We start from the raw sequence: 21245 nt of genomic DNA, 5'->3' as shown, positions 1-21245 counted from the left end.
CGTGTGCGCCGCGCGGCCCGTGCTGCCCTGTGCGCGGGAGAGCAGAGGACACGCGCGCTTAGCCCGGGGAGCACGGAGAGCACGGGGAGCAGGGGGAGCACCGAGCCGCCCCCGCCCCCGCCCGGCCCCCCGCCCTCCGACGGGGAGGCGCGCCCTTCTCGCGGCGCGCGGGACCCGGACGCACAGGCTCCCCACCCCCCTTCCCGGCCCCCGCCCCCGATCTTCTCGGGCAGGGTAGGGGACACCCGGCCGGCGGAGGCCTGAGGACAGGGAGACGGGAATCGCGTCCGGCGAGTGGGGCACTGTCTGCTTACAAATCTAAGATGTTTCTGGAAGAGCAAGAGGCATCGCCTTAGGCACATCAAGATTTGAAAAGGCCACCCGACCGGGCCACCGTGACACATGCCTGCATGCAATCCCCAGCCGTTCGTTCTAAGGCGAGAAATCGAGGCACCGAATGCCCCACCCCCGCCACCGTCCTTCCACTGGATACAATTTCTGCCTCCCAAAGGGGCCAAGTTGCATACTTATCTGGAGAACATCAAGAATAAACATACTTCTCAGAGTTTATTCTATTGCGATTGTCCTGTGGGTTCTCCTTTTTAGACCAAAGTTACAAGGAGGGGGAAAATATGAAGTCAAAATGAATACCCTTGGTCTTTCAGTATTTGGGGGAGTAAAGGCATTTCTAGAGGAATCAGAGCAATTGCAAATGAAAGACTAAAAAAGCCTCCCTTTTCCATATTTTAACAAATCTTTCAGCCTCTCTCTCTCTCTCTCTCTCTCTCTCTCTCTCTCTCTCTCTCTCTCTCTCTCTCTCTTGCTGGCTTTTAAGAGCCCCCTGCAGCTGTGTCTTCAAATTGAAATCCAGTCGCCTCTCATTTATTTACAAGAACACAAAAGACAACCAGGGCCTGGGTGGAGCTGGAGAGACGGTTGGAGGGGAAGCACTTTCCTTGAATCTTGTCCAGAGACAAATTTGCATTCGAATGAAAACACTGCAGGGTCAACCTCTTCTGGGCAGGAGGTCTGGGATCCTCCTGGCTTTCCCGGAGGAGCAGAAAGGTTTCTGAGAGGGGGCTAGTGTGAAAAGCGGTAGAATTGAGCAAGACAGAGAAGCTTGGGAAGTAAGGTTTTGAAATTAGGGGTGGGAACTGAGTGGGAAGGAGGAAACGGTAAGATGGAGGGAAGCGGGGAGAGGGCCTGAACAGACGCCCTCAACTGAAAGTTTCACTGCTGCCACTCCACCCATTTGGGAATGGCAACTGGCAAACAGGCTGGGCACTGCCATCCTCTTGCACGCACACATGTACACACACGCACGCATATACACACACAATTCCAAATTTTATCTGGTGGTCAGGTTCATGGGAAGATCCGAGGGGGTTAACTGAGCAAAATCCAAATTCTCTATTAAGGGTAGTGGGATGAGGTGAGATAAGCAGTTGTTCGAAAGACACAATGTGTGTATGATTGTGTGCGCACCTATATAGGACGCATGTACTTTACATATTTCTGTATGTTTTAGGTCAGTCTGCTGACAAAGATTCACTCCTTGACCCAACTCTGGTCAGGCTCCTCTGAACTCTCTTCTCAGTTAGACCCTAGCTGAGGTTCTGTGTTCATCTCTGCCTTTGTCCAGTTTTAGCAAGAATTCTGCTGAGTTAGTTTAGCCAGAAGCCCCCAGGCTCCATGCTGGGTCACCCTGCAGATCAAACCTGGTTTCTCTTTCCTGCCCAGCAGCTCCGCCCTGCTCCTCGGCCATAAATCCCACTTTTCCTTGTTGAATTAAGAACTGAGCCTGGCTCATAACCAAGGTCTATTTTCCTCTATCATGGTAGTGTGTTTTTTTTTCCTGAATAAAATCTGTACTTACCACGTTAACTACTGTCCATCTCTAGTTTTCCTTTAATGCCACTGAGCAATTATTTTGAATTTAACAGGAGGAGTGAAAGTAACTCTGTAACTTTGTTCAGTAATGTGTCTCCAGCAACTACAGGAGGGCCTGATCCATGGCATGGATATCATGGATATTTGCAGAATAAAGGGAGAGTTAATACAGCTGGTCCCAAGGCTTTGGCAGTGGGGCGGGGGTGTTCTGTGTGGAGGGTGGTGGAGAAGCTCTGTATAATGGGTGTGTTCACCCTGAGCCCCAGAGATAGAGTCTAGCATCATTCAGAGTCCAAAGGGTGCTGCTTGCTTCCAATTTTGCTTCCGTCTGGGTCGGAGTTCTGAGCACGAAATGTACATAGACTGGACTTCTCAAAGCTTAGCGTATTATCATGGGCAGAGGATTAAAAAAAAAAAAATCTCAGTATCCATGCACTCAATCTCTGGGGGAGGGACTCAACACGAGGCTACTGGGGAGCTCTGTACGTGATTCCAGCGCACAACCACATATGCGAACAAGTTCTCCCCAGAGCAGTGGATTGCCCCGTGTGGTCCCTGCCTGCAGTCGGCCTCAGCGCACCCTTACTGAATCACCTTTGTATCTAAAAGTCCGGGAACTTCAGAACAAAGCAGATGTTGTGGTAGCGTGTACCCACCTTTCCGCAGAGCCTGTCAGAGCACAGTCAGGAGATTTAACTTCCAGTGCCACCATTCGAATACCAGCCATGACTAGTACCTACAGGCTCAGCACAGGCTCACCATGCCACTGTAAAGTTTCGACTTTTAATCACTGCTAATAGGTCCAACGCAAGAGAAAAACAAAGAGCAAAATCCTAACTCTAATGTTATATTTCACTTGCTAAATGAATGACAGCTTCTAGAAATGAAATTTTCATGCAGTTCTGTAAAGACAGAACCATAGACATGGATCATCTGCAACAGAGCCTTCCAAATTCTGGACTGTGATACTCACCACAAATGGATTACAAGTTGCCAAGACGCTGAGCCCTCAGCTCTGTAGAGCTGATGCCGCCCAAGGCCCAAGAGCCCCATGACCCTGAATATGAGCAGTACTATCGGACTAGGCCAGTCTGTTACCATTGCTGCCATTTTTTCTACTATGGCCAGCAAGACACAGAAACTGAGGAAGCACGGAGACGCATTAGCAATCTGTATCACAGATACGGAATCAATCAGGATTGGTGGCAGAGACACCAACTCAAACTGGCTTGAGTGGTATGGAAATACGTGAAAAGTCCACGTGGAATTGGTTTAATGTTTAATAGAGTCCTCTCTGAACTTCTCTCAATTTTGTCCTCAATAGAGACTTTGTCCTCGGGTCCCTTCCCTTGAGGTATCAAAGCATTTATTGCAGTTTCAGTCTTTTTATGTACAGCCTCTACATTGAAAGAGAAAGAGAGACAGATGGACAGACAGACAGAAAGGCTGCCATTTCTGTTGGCTGGCTCTTCAGACGAAGGACATTTCCTTAAGTCCCTGGCAGACCTCTTCTCACTCTGGACTGAACTGATCCACGAGTCCCTTCCTGAACCAGTCCGGCCAAGAGTGTGTGACTACCCCATTTATATCCTGGTCACGTGAACCTGTGCCGTCTGGAGAGACGGCGGCGACATTATCCGCTCCAGCCCCTCTTGGACAATGATGTGCATGACATCATGGGTGTGATGTAATAATGGGTGCCCTAATATATATTTATTAAAACTTTACATATTAAAAAAAAATGAATTTCTGGCCCAGGGGCCCAGGGAGCTGTCTTCACAAGTTCCAAAGGTGATTACGGTGCTCGCTAGAGTTTAGAAGCCACAGATCTAGAAGAGATCTGCTTCAGGGGTCTGGAGTGATCTTGAGAGCCTGTGTTCCTAGCAATTTCTGGGATGAGACAGATGCTGCTGAGAGAACTACCATGAAGCTGCAGACAGAGACTTCTTCCTTCCCTTTTCTTCTGAAGCTCCCAGCTGACAAGCAGTAGAAAAGCCCACGACAGGGATTTTCTCTAAACCCTTCCCACAGGAGCATAAGGAGGAGAAGGAACCCCAGAGGCTCACGAGACAGTTCCCCGCTTAGAACAGAACAGATACTTTGTGCTATGTCCTAGATATGTAACATTAATAACCCTAGGTGACGTTAGCTATTACCAAGTGGCAGGGATTTTAATAAAACAAATACTACAGCATGCAGATATGTTAAAACAATGTTATGTAGAACTCCGGGATTTAAATGTTAGAATGATGTGGGTAGCAGGAAAATGTGAACACACTTTGCCCACGTTTAACTTTCCTTTCAATCCATTGAAACTTCTAGTCTCGGGAGTGTTAGCTGCTAAATATTATTGTCTCCAAAGATTCCTTAAATGGCCCCCGAGTCTGTAGACATCTTGAGAACCGCCATACTAACTCCAGATATTTTGACAGGCTATAGCAGTCAAGTTGGAAATCTCGAAAATCTCTCTCTGTTTTTAAGTTAGTTTATTTTGAGAGAGAGGAGAGGCAGAGAGTGAGAGAATCCCAAGCAGGCGCCACACTGCAAGCTCAGAGCCCGACAGGGGGCTTGAACTCACGAACTGTGAGACCATGATCTGAGCTAAAATCAATAACTGGACCCTTAAGTGACTGAGCCACCCAGGTGCCCCAAATCAAAAATATTTTAAATAGTGGAGGATCATGGTGAAATTTTGCCATTTTTTACGTGAAAAAAATTAAAACATAAAATATAAAATTTTATATGCTTTTTAAAATTGGTAATGTTGAAAATGTTCTGTATCTGCGCTGTGCAATATGTTAGCCACTGGACACAAGAGTCTATTGGACACTTAATATCGGCATTAGATTTTAACACCTATTTAATTTTAATTAATTTGAATTCCAATAGGCTGCTGTAGGTGGTGGCCTACCTCACTGGACTATTACATAAGTCCCTTTGCGGTTTTCAATAAATAATCCACGGATGTTAGATTCCATTCTGATGGCTGTAGAGTAATAAGGGGCTAAAAATGATTTTTTGGCTACTCAGAGAAATCTCTTTTTCAGCATCAATTGGACAAAAGCAGTAACCTTTTGGGAACTTGTTTCTACTCTTGTGTTTATGTTTTGTTCCATTATGTAATTTGTCTAGCAAATCTTAGCCAGTTAAGGATTCAAGGTCTGTGCCCCAGACCTAGGTTTATCTTTACCTGCGTCATTGGGTTAAAATAATATAAACAGAGTTCAACACACATAGAATGTTACCACTTTACTGTCATAGAAACCCAATTCTACCTGAAAAGTGTAATGTACTTATAATACCATAAAACTGTACATCCTTTTTTAAATTAGGTAGAGTTCCAAAACTTCACTTAAAAAACAAACAACAAAACCAGGGGCACCTGGATGGCTCAGTTGGTTAAACATCCAACTTCAGCTCAGCTCAGAGTCTGAAGCCTCTCCCTCTCCTGGTCCCCTGCTTGCACTCTGTCTCTCTGTCTCTGTCTCTCTCTTAAAACTAAACATTAAAAAAAAAAAAAACCCCAAACAATAATATCAACAACAACAAAAAAAACTAATGACTATTAAAAATTCTTCCCTAAGGATATCTAGAAATGAAATAAGAATTGAAATAATCTTTTTATTGATGATGAGACCCTCAAGATGACATAAAACTTTTTACATACTTGGAGCAGATTAGGCCCTAATACGGTCTTAGATCACAGTATGGGCTTTGGAGAAGGACGGTTTCTGTCGGGGTCTTCATTTTCAGCTCTTTGGAACAGACTCCACCCAAAGGGCTACTTTCTTTCTTTCTCCTCTCCCTCTGAAATAGGAGACCCACCCACATGAAATTAATGAGGAAGAAGAGCATTGCCAAATAGACACTCTGATTAGATCATTTCCAAAAGGCTGAGTTGGGTCCACACTAATAAATGTCTTTCCTTTCTTGCTTTCATTGTGGAAATTCATCAAGAGAAAAGTGAAACATTATTCCAATTCCATTGGATACTTTAAGTACATTATACCTCAAGAAAAAACAATTTGGGGGGAGTTTCTTTTTAATGAGACATGAGCAATACATAAAATTTATCAAAGCTCTTATAGATATTTCATCTGCATAGTAGTTTACATATAAGTTTCAGATGGGTCAGATTTAGAAAATACTAGTTGTGATTTGTACATTTATGTGTGTGTGTACACACTTAGACACCAAGGCCTCGTGTGTAATTGTGGAGTGCATGTCTACCTATTTTATGAAAGCATTAAGGGCAGAATGGATTTTCAATGTGTAGTAAAAAAGAATACTAAAATGGGGATTTAGGCAATATATATCATTATTCTCGACACCCATTAGCCAACAGTATTCAAGATCCGTGCGTTAATTTATTTCCTAACTCAATAAGCTGTTAACTAGCTGCTGCTATGCTCCATGCACGAATGAGGACTTTGTTCTTGAAGGCCTCTCTGTGATCCTCTTATGTGAACTATTTTGCCTTGACATTATCGTGGAGATCTATGGCTATTTGGCCAGAATAATACCAGATTAACACTTATGATGTTGTTCTTTGCTGGAAGCTTGAACCTCTGAAAATATGGCACTCTCGGGCCAGAAGGTGGCATGGGCCTCGACACATTTCCTCATCCCTTTACGTTTTATCTTCCATAAACAGAGTGGGATGGGCACCGGGGTGAAATGGGGAAAATGTTCTCCAAACTCAGAAACTTACTTCACCCTCATTACTTGGGGATTACGCTGTGCCAACAAAACAAAACAAACCCAGCTATGCTTACAAGCCAGTGAAAAAAGAGACTTGACAGCCTGGACTGTCTAAGGAATCTTGACTTCAGATCATGAGTAAGCCCTGTCACTGAGCAACACTGCGTTTCACAAAGCAGGCCGGTGATTTATGGGCAGTCCCCGTGGAGATGCATTTAGACCTGCCAAGTTTCCTGGAATTGCCAGCGAGACCCTTAACTCTGGGTCAGGATGAATATTTGCCCCGAAAGCTGGGCAGCCGGGCAGTCAGGAATGGGGAGCAGAGTCCCTGCTTCGTGGCTTCCCACAGGGGCCCTGGCGACTTGGGATCAGCTGTCTATTCCCCCCGTCAGCCACATTCATCACTTTTGTTTTCCTGGGATTGCCATCAGACTGGTAGACCTAATGATTCATGGTGCAGACAGTGCTGGTTGTGGTGACTAAGGAGGTTCCTGGGCAAAAATGATGTCATTGGAGGCAAAGCCGGTGAGTGTGTTTCAAAGGAAGGCAGAGGCAACAGGGCCAGGGCCCAGAAGAACAGGAACACTGAAAAATGACACGGATTCAGTGAGCAAAGGGCGGGCAGCTGTTTGAGGCAAATAAGAGAATAAAAGCAATGACTGAATAATATTTGTTTGATGAGTTAAGAAGCTTGAATGGCACTTAAATACTAAAAAAAAAAATAGGATATGGTTTTAAGAGGACATCTTTTTTAAAAATTTTAGGTTTATTTTTGTGAAGAGAGAGGAGAGAGGGCAGGGGAAGGGCCAAGAGAGAGGGAGACACAGAATCGGAAGCAGGCCCCAGGCTCTGAGCCATCAGTACAGAGCCCGACATGGACTGGAACCCCCAAATGGTGAGATCATGACCTAAGCCGAAGTCAGACACTCAACCGACCGAGCCTCCCAGGCACTCCATAAGATGACATCTTTGAAGAAATACGTTTCTAAACCCAAACAACCTGTAACACAGTTTAAAATTTTTGCTACATGCCATTGACTAAAACACCTGAGAACTTGGAGAACTTTCCAGGAGTGAGTGTGCAAGGGACCTCAGGTCAGCGCACTCAGGCGCTAGGGTGGACAAAGCCATTTACCCTCACAGCTTGGAAACGAGAAGAAATTACATCTCCAGAGAGCAGTATCATTTAGGTGTGATCGGAAATGTTTCTATATTGCGACACCACTGAAATGAATCTACATTTCCAAATAAGTTTCATGCCCTTGAACATACTCCCGGCTGAAATACACCTGCCCGAGCACTACTATCGTTGCTCCCCTAATTTTGATAACTTCTCTTTTGAAATGAACTTTAGAAGGAATGCCACTCTTTAAAATAATTCCCAAGGTGGAAAAGTCTGGTGCTGTGAGAAAGGTTTGGTTTTGGAAATAGCCAAATACAATAATCAAGAGCTTTGTCTAGCTATTCCCTTGAGGAGCACTGGCTTTGGTAAAAACTAACAGGAAACATAACGAGACAGCTTCTGGTCACAGTTCACCACTGTCCCTGGAGTCATCACCACTGGATGAGCACAGAAGCACAGGGTTCACCTGGCCGTGACCTTGTCCTAACAGCTAAAGGTGGTGCCCAGAGCAAAGTAAACTTAATTGTAAAAACCAAGGTGTTTGGAAGGAATTCTTTCCTCAGAGGAGAACAATTTAATTAAAAGGACCATGAGGGCTCCAATCTCTGAGACAGTAATGGAGACCACACTCCCTGCTTTATTTTTGCATGAGGGTCCCAAAATCACAAGAGAGCGAGAGAGAGGAGAGAGAGAGAGAACAGAGCACAGAGCACATGCTCTTGTAAATCTATCATCCCTGTGACCACAGGGAGAAGGAGGCACTAGTGAAACCGCTTTCCAAGGTTTCCAGACACTGGTAAAAACAGGGTGCTGTACATTTTTGCATCCTGGGTGATGGGGTTTCCTACTCTCTGACCTTTGTTTAATAAAAGGATGATTAGGGTCATTATAAATAATTATTCAGAAAAGTATTTCATATGTCCATTAAAGGCTCTACTAATGGGAAAAAATAAAGAGAAAGAAAACCAGGAGTTATATAAATTTATCTTAATATATAAGGAGGTATTTCAGGATGGCAACTTTTTCTAAAAAACTACACGGGCCTTGGGAAAGATATACAACCAAGAAAAACGGTTTATTTCTGCAAGAGGTTCATTCAGTTTTTACTTCAAGAAGCCAAATCAAATATTTGCTCAGGAGAGGAAATGTTACAGTACAACACACACACCCTCCCTGCAAGGAGAGATGTTTCAATTACTGAAGCCATATTCAATGTATTTATACTGGAAACAGAAAATGGAGAGTGAAGATTTTCAAGCAGAGCAACGAGGAAAAGATTTCCAATAGGTGGTCATCTGAAAACAATCTTAAAAGAACCACCAGTTTCCCACAAAGAAGTCAAGGAAAGTAGACAAAATGACATGATTTCTCCTCTAAATGCTAGGTACTGTGTAGTTTCTAAATACATCCCTGTAATTTTGTGTTGCCCAAGGTCATGGGTGACTTTTCTCTGCATTAATGTTACCAAGCAACAATTTGGCTCATAATGAAGCAAATCGGAGTGATGTCACCCCAGTTGTCCGTAGGACCCTTGTCACTGAACCGTCAATAAACAGGTGTTCATTGGGGATTTGCTCCTCCTTTGCACCACGTGGGTCTCTGTCCACGGAGCCCCCATCCACAGAGCTCTCTGCTCCCTTGACCTTCTGGTCTTCTTGATGTGAGACTACGGGACATCTAAGAGATGTTCCAAATTCAACAAACCCTAAGCTGCTGGCCTAAGTGAGGAGATGGTATATTTACGATTCTGAGAGAGGTTATATGAGCACTTTTAAGACAATAAAGTCAGCATCACATGAAACAAATAGGCTGCATCGAAAAGAGATGGCAATTTTGCTTCTGAGAAGGCTTACTGCTTTTCTAGGGTATCTACTATTGTCCAGTTTTATTTTCCAAAACGATCCTCCATTTCTGACTTTCCTAGAGCAAGCAGGCATTTTTCTAGGATCATAAATATGCACACACTTTCTTCAGTTCTGCTGAAGAATGGTGTTAAACTCTTTAGGGTCCAATGCTTTGCCGGTGCCCATTATACAGTATACGCTTCATCTCTTGTGCATTTTGTTTCTTTGAGGAAACAAATGCTCGGTGAGACTACTTAATGTTTGGACGTGGGGAGAAACTGACATTTTTAGAGAGACTCCTCTATGCATTTCATGTCATCCACAGGGAATTTCAGGGGCGCGGAAGCAGACAAAACTTGGAGGAGAGTCCGTTCCTCTATCTCCACCCACCAGCTCTGCGGTACGATTATGAAGAAGAAGGGCTGGGGTTCGGGGAGCCTCATGGACACCCGGTGAGCACGGGGCCGGTCACTTGTGATCCGGGAGTCAAAGATGCCTGGATTCTACTCGTGCGGCAAGGCAGTCTGATCGGAAGCAACAGACTCCTCTTCGACCAACCACCGGTGTTACGTGTGATATGGCAGAAACGATGCTTTCAATGCGTAAGTCATGCTGGGCCTCCGAGAGTGAAAGACGAGACCCTCACCATAACTGACTGGGTTTCCCGTCCCTTGGAAAACTCCTGCACCCCGTTTCAGCGTCCCTGCTGCTCCGTCAGGATGCCACACCTGGTCCGGGGGCCACTCGGTCCATTTGTTGTCCCCAGGACACCCTTACATACAGCCACCTCTCTCTCCGCCTTCGGGACCTTACCAGTCCTCACCTCCTGCACAGGCCCCAATACCACACCCCTCCCTCACTTTGGATCCCGCTTATCCTGTTCGGCATCATTTCCTCCTCATAGAAATCATCGCTTTCTAACCAATTATGTAATTTACTTATTTCCTGTGTCAATATTCTGTGTTCTCATTCCTGCGGCTAGAATTTAGGTCCCTTTAGGACGAGGATTACATCTATTTTCTTTACTACTCCATCCCGAGCACACACAACAGCACATGGCTTACGACAGGTACACAAGGCATCTTGGATGCATCAAAGAATAGCCCACAGATGGGGACCTGGGGGGCTCAGTTGGTTAAGCCTCTGGCTTCAGCTCATGATCTCATGGTTCGTGGGTTCAAGCCCTGCATCAGGCTTTGTACTGACAGCTCACAGCCTGGAGCCTTCTTGGGAATCTGTATCTCCCTCTCTCTCTGCCCCTCCCTTGCTCATACCCTGTCTCTCTCTCTCTCTCTCTCTCTCTCTCTCTCTCTCAAAAATAAATAAACTTAAAAAAAAAAAAAGAATAACCCATAGATACACAAATGTAACTGGGTCATCTCACGAGAGTTACATAAAGCACAAGGTTCACTTGGAGGAGGGAGGGAGGGAGGGAGAGGTATTCTACATAGCCTGTTTAGAAGCCAGGGCATGGAGATTGCAAGGTGGGGGAAAGAATAACCATATGTTGGCTTATGTTACTTCACAGAGGTCCTGGGGGTTGATGGGAAGGGTCTTGCCTTCGGTGCCTCTCAGCCCCTAACACCAACCTTGTGTCTGAGAAGAAGGACTTCCAAGGACTGTAGTTAGGGGAACACCAGAGAATCATATCCTATTGCATCTTTTGTGACTCGCAGTTTTACCCGTGGGCTGATATGGGGCAATGGAGGTTATGAGTTCATTGTCAGGGTCTGGTGTGCATCTGGGTTATGATCACTCCACAAACATTTATCCTGCTGAATAAGCCAGAGGTTTCTTTTTTTTTTAATTGAAATTAGAATCTTTGAACATGTATGATACTCTTTTGAAATTGCATGGTGACATGATTTATGAGCCCGACACAAAACCATTTACTTTACTTTAGAATTACACATATTTTTTAAGACCAAAAAAAAAAAAAAGAAATGTTTTTGTGTTGACTGATTATTGACCTTATCAACCTGGTCTGGCATCTGTTGGCAATAATTTGAATTTCTCTTTGGCTCCTTCGAACTACAAGTTATTCTAAAAATTAATCCAGGCTTGAAGAGATGAGCTTTCTCACCAGTCACAGTATTGAAAAGAATGTGTCACTGGGCTCTGCAAAACCACTGGAATAGAGGTGCTCTCGAGATAATCTGAACAAAAGGGATGGTATTGGAATGGGAATGGTGCCCCCACTTTCTAGGTATCATGCTAAAGCACAATAAAAATACTGTGTACTAGTTCAATGCTTCTCTGACATTATTTTGAAGTCAGGGGGCCTATTGGGCATAAAACATGCCTCTCCTACTGCTGCACAGAAAAGCTAAAAGTAAATCATGCTACCAAGATCCACCACTTAGTACAATAAATAAGATTTAGATATTTGCCAACAGCCTCAATCCTGTTAATCAAGTGGATTAGAACCCCCTGCTTTGAATGTTCAGACTTTTCCATCCACCCACTCGCCAGCGTAAATGAGTATGCCAGTCACTTTGCCTCAAACTTAAGTTATCACCTTGAACATGCACATTAATAGACACCTTCAGACTATAACTCTGATGACTTCAAATGCATGGCTTTGATATCTTTACAACTTTGTTACATTTTCTGATTAAATTTTAAAGCAGGCTTTTAATGTGAGGCCCCATCCTGTCATTCTGAGTTTCTACTGGTTTAATCCCACGTTAATTACTGGATGACAGAATTAGCTCCAAGCAGAACTCCTATAACACAGAAGTAGACAAACCACCATATTGCTTGTCCACATTTATAGACCTATTACGAGGTCCAAGCTGTTGAAATGGTCAATAATAAAGGAAATCTATGAAACACTGCTGCAATCACTACACTTCAACTCAATCCAGATTTTTGTGCCCAGTTTTACTACTGCTGCTGCCCTGAAATGGTGTGTGACGTCTCTCAATGCAACGAGCTTGAATTTTCCCATCTTTAAAGTGTGGATGCTAATACAGCCACGTCGTGGAAATGAAATAAGAGGGTGCATGTAAAACATTACTTCTGCGTGCTTAATAAATGGTAGCTATTAATTTTATAAGAAAGCTTTGCTTTAACAGCTAGTCACTATAGAGCTATGTGTGAATCGAGGTTAGAAGATGCTCACAGATGAGTTGGTAAGTTAACTGATTTTTCAACTAATATTGACATTTCTATTTTCCATGATGCTCAGTTATGGGAATGCAGATTTTTAAAAAATGATTCAATGTTTCAACTGTAACTCAAATTACAGAGATCTTAGGTGTTTATGAAAAAAAAGCCAAACATGAGTAATATGAGTTCAAGATTTTCTTAAAAAGACAGAACTTTATTGTTTTACTACCTTTGTGTCCTAGAAGCTCTAGGGGGCTGGTAAAACTGTATTCATAGCTTTCACAGGTCAACTTGAGTGTAAAACATTGCTCACTTCTGAATGTGGCCTGTTGGACCTGGAAGTAGATAGTCAGATGTAGGGATAAAAGAGGGTGTGTAATACCCTTGCTTGCCTCCAAAGAATTCAAAACTGAGTGTATTCTACCACAATCACTGTATCTAGGTCAAAGCGAGTCAGGATAGATGGAAGAAGAAAAGTAGTTCCTTTCAAGATTGGGGCACATTTGAGAAAAAAAAATCTTTTTCTACATAATGAAATCACAGCTTTCATTTTAACAAAAAAAATTAGATTAAAAAAACCTAATGATATTTCCTATGCTGATGACACCCAATAATAAACAAAAAACAAACACATAGTGTTCTTAGACAATGTAAAAATATGGACTATTATGTATATAAGATAATGCGTGTGTATTTGTATATATAAGTTTTTCTAATAAATTAAAAACCATTTTTAGATATTCCCTTACATATCCTTTCACCTTCCTTTAAGGGAAATAGAACAGACCAGTACATTTAAATAACAGTGGCCCTGGGGCGCCTGGCTGGCTCAGTAGGTTAAGGCTCATGACTTGGGCTCAGGTCATGATCTCACGGTCTGTGAGTTTGAGCCCCGCGTTGGGCTTTTTGCTGGCAGCTCAGAGCCTGGAGTCTGTTTTGGATTCTGTCTTTCTCTCTCTCTCTTTCTCTCTGCCCCTCCCCTGCTCATGTTCTGTCTCTCTTTCTCTCTCAAAAATAAACATTAAAAAAAATTAAATAACAGTGATCCTGCGTCTGGGAGACAGCAGAACTCCAGGGCTGGCGTCTGCGTGTGTGACCCGGACTGTGTGTATGACCTGAGGGTCCCCGCCTCTCAAGCACCGCACACCTCCATCTCTCCATCCAGATGGATGCACTGCCTGAACAAGGGTCACACACCGGACCACAAGAGGGGAGCCAGCCAATTTCTCTGCGGAACGTTTGATTTACCCTTTTATTCACATACCCTATAGCTTGACATCACAAGAAGGTAAGGGTCACAAAGCCACTGATGGACAAGAGCGTTGCCTGGAGGAGGTAATCATATTTTTCATGTATTGCCAGGGCAATAATTTAATAATTGAAATGCACTGAGACCTTTCGGGTTATGCTTCGCGATGTCCATGTCACTGAAAATAAGCATCACACGGTGACTGTTCCATTGCCATTCTGGCTCGCCTTACCTCCTACCTGGCTGCAGACATTTCTCGGGAGTCAGGGGGATGGCTAGAGGCAGCTGATAAAAGGTGGAAATGGCCCTGCCCTCAAGTTCCTTTCAGTTTAGGTGGAAAGATCCAGGGATGTGTGGTAACAATACCCTGATGACAGAGATGGATGGTCTGGTTTTTAGAGGAGCCCCTGATGGGTGGCGGGGCCGGGGACCGGTTCCCCCGGAGGAACCGTGCATTAGTGCAGAAAGGATGAAATCAGGCTCATCAGCTTAAAGGGGTACTAGTAAGGCTGCCGGTTCTTCATTCCAGGAGTAAAAATGCAGAGATCAAAATAAGTTTTAAGGTAACTTAAGATAGCCCTTCATCAACACATTAATTCTGGCGGGCTGATGAACTAGAGCCGGCAACCCCCAAATTAACATGTAAATAACATGTGCATCTTGCTTGTGGAAAAACTCAGGTGAGTAGCTAGTTCTTTTTACCAAGAGCTGATCTTGGCTGCACCTGATCAACTTGTGCTGCGAAATGACAGGAGTAAGTGTGCAGCGTCAAAGAAACAATTACAGGTGCATTTCACAATCAGACTTGACAAAGTGTAACCACTCCTAAACTAATCACAGTGATCTTCAGAAGAGTTCTGTATACTTGATTATGCATTAATACTATGTTCCTTGATACGATTATGCCCAAGGAATAATTTCATGCTTTTTTTTCTTTCAGGAGAAAAAATTGGTTCCAGGTGCACTCACAAAGTCAGAGCGTCTGTCATATTTATACCCCATATAGACACAGAAATAGTAATGACACATGTTCCTATAGATGCGCCTCTACAAAGTAGACAGAGCATGAGTGATTCACAGACATTCCTCAAGACAGGATCTACGGTTCAGTGTTACTTGATAATCATATTTTATTATTCATTTCTTCACTCACAGCCCTGAGGGCATCTTTCTGAACTTTCCTAAGTCACGGGGCCTGCCTGAGATGGCAAGGAGGGAACGCGGTGGCCAGCTCACAGCCCTGCTCCCCACCTGCTCCCCCACGGACGGACCGATGCGGCAGGGGTCCCCATTCCCACACGTACCTGGCTGAAGGCGTGACCCGCACCTGCACCTCGGGCCTGCGCGCCTCGGGCGGGGAGCTGCGAAGGGGGTGTCTCACCCAGGGCCAGGGTCTGGTTGCTATGGTAGCTGGCCGGATACTGGAAGGACCCTTCAGGTTTGGAATTGAGCTGAAGTGCACTCTGGGAGAGCAGGCTGGGCCCTGCATTGAAAGTCATTTAGAGCAGTAAGTGACAGCCTCAGTGAAGCAGAAATGACATGTATTATTTATTGAGAGTAGCCTAGAATTATCACACACACACGATTCCAGCCATCGATGCTTTGAATTCTGAGAACTAAAATGACCATATAATTGGACTCCAGCTCTTAAATGAGATTTTTCTTTTTGGCGGTTTAAAAGTTCTCCAAAGAGTAGATTTTTTTTTTGTTATTTCCAAATGATCTCATCCTGACCTACATAGAGACATTTCTTATGAGACAAATTAGTTAATCAAGGAGTTATTTTTGGATTACACAATATCAGAAACATTTGAAATGATTTAAAAGTCTACCTTTTGGCTCCTGTTAATTGTGTTAATATAATTCTATCTCCTACTTAATTATCAGGATGCTGAAACACTCGAAACCTTCCGAGCAGTGGCAAACTGTGCTGTATAAATACCTCAATGCAGTAGACAGTGTTTAAAATATTAATAGGTCTTCAAACAACGTAGAATTCACCCTGATCTCACAGGGTAGCCAGCCATCGGCCATCACAGCCATGTGCAGAACAGTAAGAAGACACAGTGTTCAAATGGGCGTGGCTAATGTGGCTGATATTATATGATATTACATGACGGAGATACGAGAATCAGTTCCCGGCCCTCCTATTGCGTTATATGCTGTATCAGAAACTGTGCTTTATCGTCTTCCATTCTATTTTCATGGGCTCCTTGTGAGAGTTTGGCCACTTCCTTTTTAAGCAAATTTGCTTCATCAAATGATTCACCAACTTGCTTTGGGAGTTAAAAGGAGTATACATTGTATAAGGACATTTGTCATTTCCCGTTGGGCTTGTCTGAGAGGGGCTTGGGGGGAGCAGAGGGAGTTGGGTGGGAAGGACTCGGCAGCATAAGCTTCCTATCTTAACCATAGCGCAGTCTCTCCCTTTTTTATGGAGCATAATTATATCCACACAGACTCTGCTATCATCAATATTCCGTCCTTAATTGCCAAGAGTGTCATTCCTAATAAATGTGGGCAAAGTTCAAGTTCCTTACTTCTTTTTTTTTCAAGAATATAACATGGCTTCATCTTTCAAATGAAACCACAAATTTGCAATGCAACAGGCCTTTTTTTTTTGTATAAAAGTAATGTGCATTTCTCAAAAATCATCAGTTTCTATAATGTTTGCCATTAAGAATTTCTTCCGCCTTCCCTCTTAGTCTTTGGTGAGACTTCCAAACAATGCAAATGTGCCTTCTCATCAGTGGATATTGAATAATAAGCTGATTCGCTAATACAGGTAAGACTGGGTATTTTGAAATCTGGACAAAAGTCAAGCAAGGATATAAAAATGTTCCCATCCAGTCCCAGTTTCATCATGAAGGGCATAACAAAAGTAGAGTTGTAATCCTTTTTCTTGTAATTTAGAGAATAGAGTCCCAAGCAAACAGTATATACCAGATGGTGAAGTTTGCAATAGCCTGCAAAAAAATCATTTAATCCATACTGATGGTATTATAGGCCTAATCACCAGAAATACTATGTCTCTATGGGGAGTGCAGTCAGAGTTTCATTGTGGATGCCAGGAACATACTGTCCCCACCACTGCTGCGGAAACTTTGAGGCACATAGACAGAGTCAAGAGGCCCAGGTGAGGGGCAGACTGAGATAGGAAACAGCCCTTAAAAGGAAGAGGAGCCAGAGTGATGGAGGCAGAGGGGACTAAATGGAAGAAGGAGGAAGAAGAGGGAGATACTGGGAAACAGTTATAAACTGTAGCCAAAGGTGTTCCCCTTGGTCGCTACCCTACTGAACATCACAGCTCAGGGGAGAAGAGTGAGCTATGGTGACAGAGGCGAGGCCCTTGAAGATCAGTCGTCACCATTCCACTTGACAGTGGGTGGCCTCCCAGGAGTCCTCCCTTGGTTACGTCTCTCTACCCAGAGGTAACAGCTTCCCCTGGCCACGCCCCCTCTGCCATGACAGCCTACATCCAGGGCCGTGCAACAGTGCACAGACCTCTGGAAACTTCAGTAAAAGTGAAAGAAAACAAAATAAAATCTTTACTTTCATGTACATTGCGAAACAGAATCTATAAAAGAAGAGAACTTTGTGTGTCCCGGTCATTTGCATTTGATGAGGAAGATTATAGGACTTTGTTCTGATGAACTTTCTTGCCTACATAGTTAGCAAGTGAAACAATTCTGAATTGAATTCTGAATAGACTGAATAGACTGTAAAGTCATCACCAGAAACCTACAAATGCCTTCCCTGCAGGGTCTTGAAGGGAGCAATTTAAAGTCCCTTGGCAAAGGAGTTTCAATTAAAAATGTGATTTATGTGCTCCTGAAATATATATCATGAAATAATCAGATCTGCTCATCTTTTATAGAATCCGTTGTGTACTTGATCAATACTCAACGAAAACAAACCGAGATTCTCCATCTCATTACTTTGTTCACACATCTCAAGCATGAAACTTAGATGCGCTCTGACAAAGGTAATTGCAACAATGAGCAATGTATCATAATATTACAGAGCTGACATATCACCTAGCAAGGACGAAACCGTCAGGGCAATAGCCAAAACACTGTGTGCCTTTTACAATGATTTTTCCATTGCTCACTAGGTTTCAAATGAACAGCATTTATTCATTCCAATTTTAGACAGCGAAGCTATATGAGAATATGAAAAAGGTTAAAATTATAAGATAATCCTTAATTACTTTATAATGGAAGTAAAATTTACATATAACTAACCCTTGATTAGCTTTATTAACATTACTGTGCGTTGAGGTAGAAAATACAAATTTTCCAGGGATTTCGAAAGCATTTATAGTTCTGGGCTTTAAATTATGATTTCTTTTTTCTACAGAACTTTCTCCTTCATCAGGTCTTGGCTAGAGGCTTGGGCTACAGGTAGTATTAGACCACAGTCCTGAGGACAGAGAGCCTGTCTGCTGGGGGATAAGAATGAGCTGAGAGGATTTCATAGGGTGGAGGGCGGGACGAGACTGGGCTTTAAACTTCCACGTAGGGAAATGGACTGCTGCCTTTAGTGCAATCAATTGTTCAGAGGAAACCAAAACTATGAGCAACAGTGGATCACCATGTCTTCTTAGGTCACAGAAAGCGACAGCTACCCTCTGGTATGGGAAGCACCCTCCCAGGGCATTGACTGACTTCTTTGACTGTGGACTTTCCCCATCATGGGACAGTCCTCAAAGCTGAGCCCCGGGGTCTGCTGAATACAACTGAGCACTGGGGAACTGGGAAGAGGAGGTGAAATATTTGTCTGGTAAATAGATAAAATTCAAGATAATATGATCAAGATACAACAGTCCAACTGGAGAGAGGGGAGAAATTCCAAGGGGACTATAGAACTGAGGGACATAAAACCTGCCATCGATCCTAGGAAGACACCTGACACAACGCACCTTGAGTACAATACTAGTATCTCAATGATTTCTCAGTGTCTTTTCAAATACATGAATTGACTAGAGACCACATAGCAACCTGTGAAGACCGTCATCCTTGAACCTCTTGTATTATTCTCAGAAATGCAAACAGAGGTGTGGAGAGGCTGAGGGGTCCGTCAGCCAGTGTCACGCACTTGGTAAAACGAAGATGAGACTCAGATCCTCACCTTCTATCCCCAAGTCCAGGAGTAGGTGTCGTGTACCATCCAGGCAGGATTAAGTCTTATACACAGACCAATATTTTAAGGTTGAAAAATTCTTCCTTAAAGAGAAGATTTGTTTGCAGGAGAAATCTCTGCCTCAGACTGTGGTACTCCCCCCAAGACCCTCTCCTTAGAGTCTCTGGGTGTCAGTGGCACCCAGAGATCAGCCTCTGCAGGTAGAAAGCTTGAAAGGCTAATTTTGTACAAAAAAAACTCAGGTTCACAGGTAGTATTAACACATTTACTGTAATATATAGTCTGCTTCTTCTTAACTGAGCTAGAAATTCCAGAGTTTTCATGATTATATGCACTTGTGCTGCACAGAGACTTCTGGAATTGTTCATTCTCGTCTGCTCTCGCTAAATATCGATCTCAGAAAGCAGTAAACCTTAATTTAGCTACACACGTTGCAATAACACAGAAAAGGCCAGAGACCTTCAGTGTGGCATCCCTAAGTCATTATGTAGGTCACAGTCATGCCTGTGGGCTGAGTTGAAAAGAACCCAGGACTAGAACTCTATAGACCTCCGTGTTTATAAAAGCAGAGATGATGAGGACACTGATGTGTCAGTAATAGGAGCTACTTCATTGAGGACTTTCTAGGTTCTGGGGACGGTCCAGAGCAGCCGACATCAGTGAGCTGACCGAGTGTTCACAGGGGCCAGTGGGGAAGGTGCCACCATCTTGTTTATGTCAACAGGACTGAGAGGGTTGCTACCTGGGATCACGCAGGGCTGCGTGCAGGGAGGCAGCTGGCTTCAGAGAGTGTGTTTTTAACCACACTCCACTAGCCTGTCTCTGTAAATTTTAATCTTGGCAAATTTGCGCACCCAATCAGATGATGGATGGGAAAATGTCTGCAAAAGTACAAACTGCTCCAAAATGTCGGTTTTTAGTATTATTGTCTAATGACACAGCCACGTGGTCTGATCATAACAAAACCCTAATTGGGATTTGTTTGCCCTGAAAATCTTAACACAGTACTATCCCATATGTCACTTCATGGTTTCCTTTGACACCCCGTGAGTTTTCATTTTGCAAATGAGACATTCAAGGCACAGATCATTAAAATGGCCTGCTTAAAATTAAAAACAAACTCGGGGCGCCTGGGTGGCTGAGTCGGTTAAGCGTCTGGCTTCGGCTCAGGTCATGATCCCATGGTTCGAGGGTTCGAGCCCCGCGTCGGGCTCTGTGCTGACAGCTCAGAGACTGGAGCTTGTCTTTGGATTCTGTGTCTCCCTCTCTCTCTGACCCTCCCCTGCTCACGCTGTCTCTCTTGGTCTCTCAAAAATAAATTTAAAAAAATTACAAAAAAATTAAAAACAAACTCAAAAGACACCTAGTCGTCAGAGCCAAGAGATGAGAAAGTAAAAGTTCTCTCTGTCCCTTCAGCTTAAAATTCCTTTCTCGGTCAACATCAAAACTCATCCTTAAAGTGATGTTTAAATGTCACCTCCTCCTTGCAGCCTGCCTTAATGCCTGATGGCTTAGAGAGAATTCACCCTACCCCCACCAGGTTGCTTTAACCTTCTGAGCAGCCCAGGCTCTGAGAAATTTTAGTTATTTGACAGAGAGATTTGTATAGTATGACATAGCGACAAGGTTCTCCAGAAGGAGGGTAACAGGATGCAAGCAGAATTCTGAACTTTTTTTTAACTTTAGTTATTTATTTTGAGAGAGAGAGACAGAGAGCATGAGCAGAGGAGGAGCATAGAGAGGGAGAGAGAGGATCCCAAGCAGGCTCCACAGTGTTAACACAGAGTCCAAACAGGGCTTGATCCCATGAACCGTGAAGATCGTGAAGTGAGCTGAAACTTAATGGACTGAGCCCCCAGGTGCCCCAGAATTCTGAACATGTCCAACGAAGGCAGCAGGACATGGTTTAAATACTGGAGAGACTAAGACCAGGAACTCCCTGCAGTGCAGAGAAGGGAACCCGCTGTAATTGAGGAAATCTTAAGTAGTGGCTACTTTACGAAGGGAGAGAAAGGGGTGCAGTTGAGAGATGTTTTAAAAGAAGAGCTCACAGGGACTTAGTACTTAGTGATTAAGTGGGCAGGAGTGAAGGGAAGTCAAAGTGACTCCACCGTTTAGCTGACTGCAGGCACCTCAGTGGGAGTCTGGGAGGCTCCCACAGTGTGGAGTCTTTCCAAAAAAGTGA

The 21245-nt window shown here is 43.8% G+C and overlaps 1 protein-coding gene across 1 annotated transcript in view; it reads right to left on the bottom strand.

The window, feature by feature from the left end:
- Positions 1-21245, bottom strand: part of LOC115293567 (catenin delta-2-like) — a gene marked incomplete at its 3' end in the record, with an annotated part of 535470 nt that continues 514225 nt past the window's right edge. The window contains exons 6-7 of the mRNA XM_029941286.1: positions 15223-15401; positions 1-27 (exon numbers count right to left, since the gene is read on the bottom strand). Coding sequence (XP_029797146.1) covers positions 1-27; positions 15223-15401 — 206 coding nt within the window. The remainder of the gene's footprint in view (positions 28-15222; positions 15402-21245) is intronic.

Source organism: Suricata suricatta, chromosome 6 (genome assembly GCF_006229205.1).
Source record: "Suricata suricatta isolate VVHF042 chromosome 6, meerkat_22Aug2017_6uvM2_HiC, whole genome shotgun sequence".
NCBI classification, from domain to species: domain Eukaryota; kingdom Metazoa; phylum Chordata; class Mammalia; order Carnivora; family Herpestidae; genus Suricata; species Suricata suricatta.
Note: the sequence above shows the minus strand (reverse complement) of the source record. Positions and strands in the feature narration are given on the sequence as shown.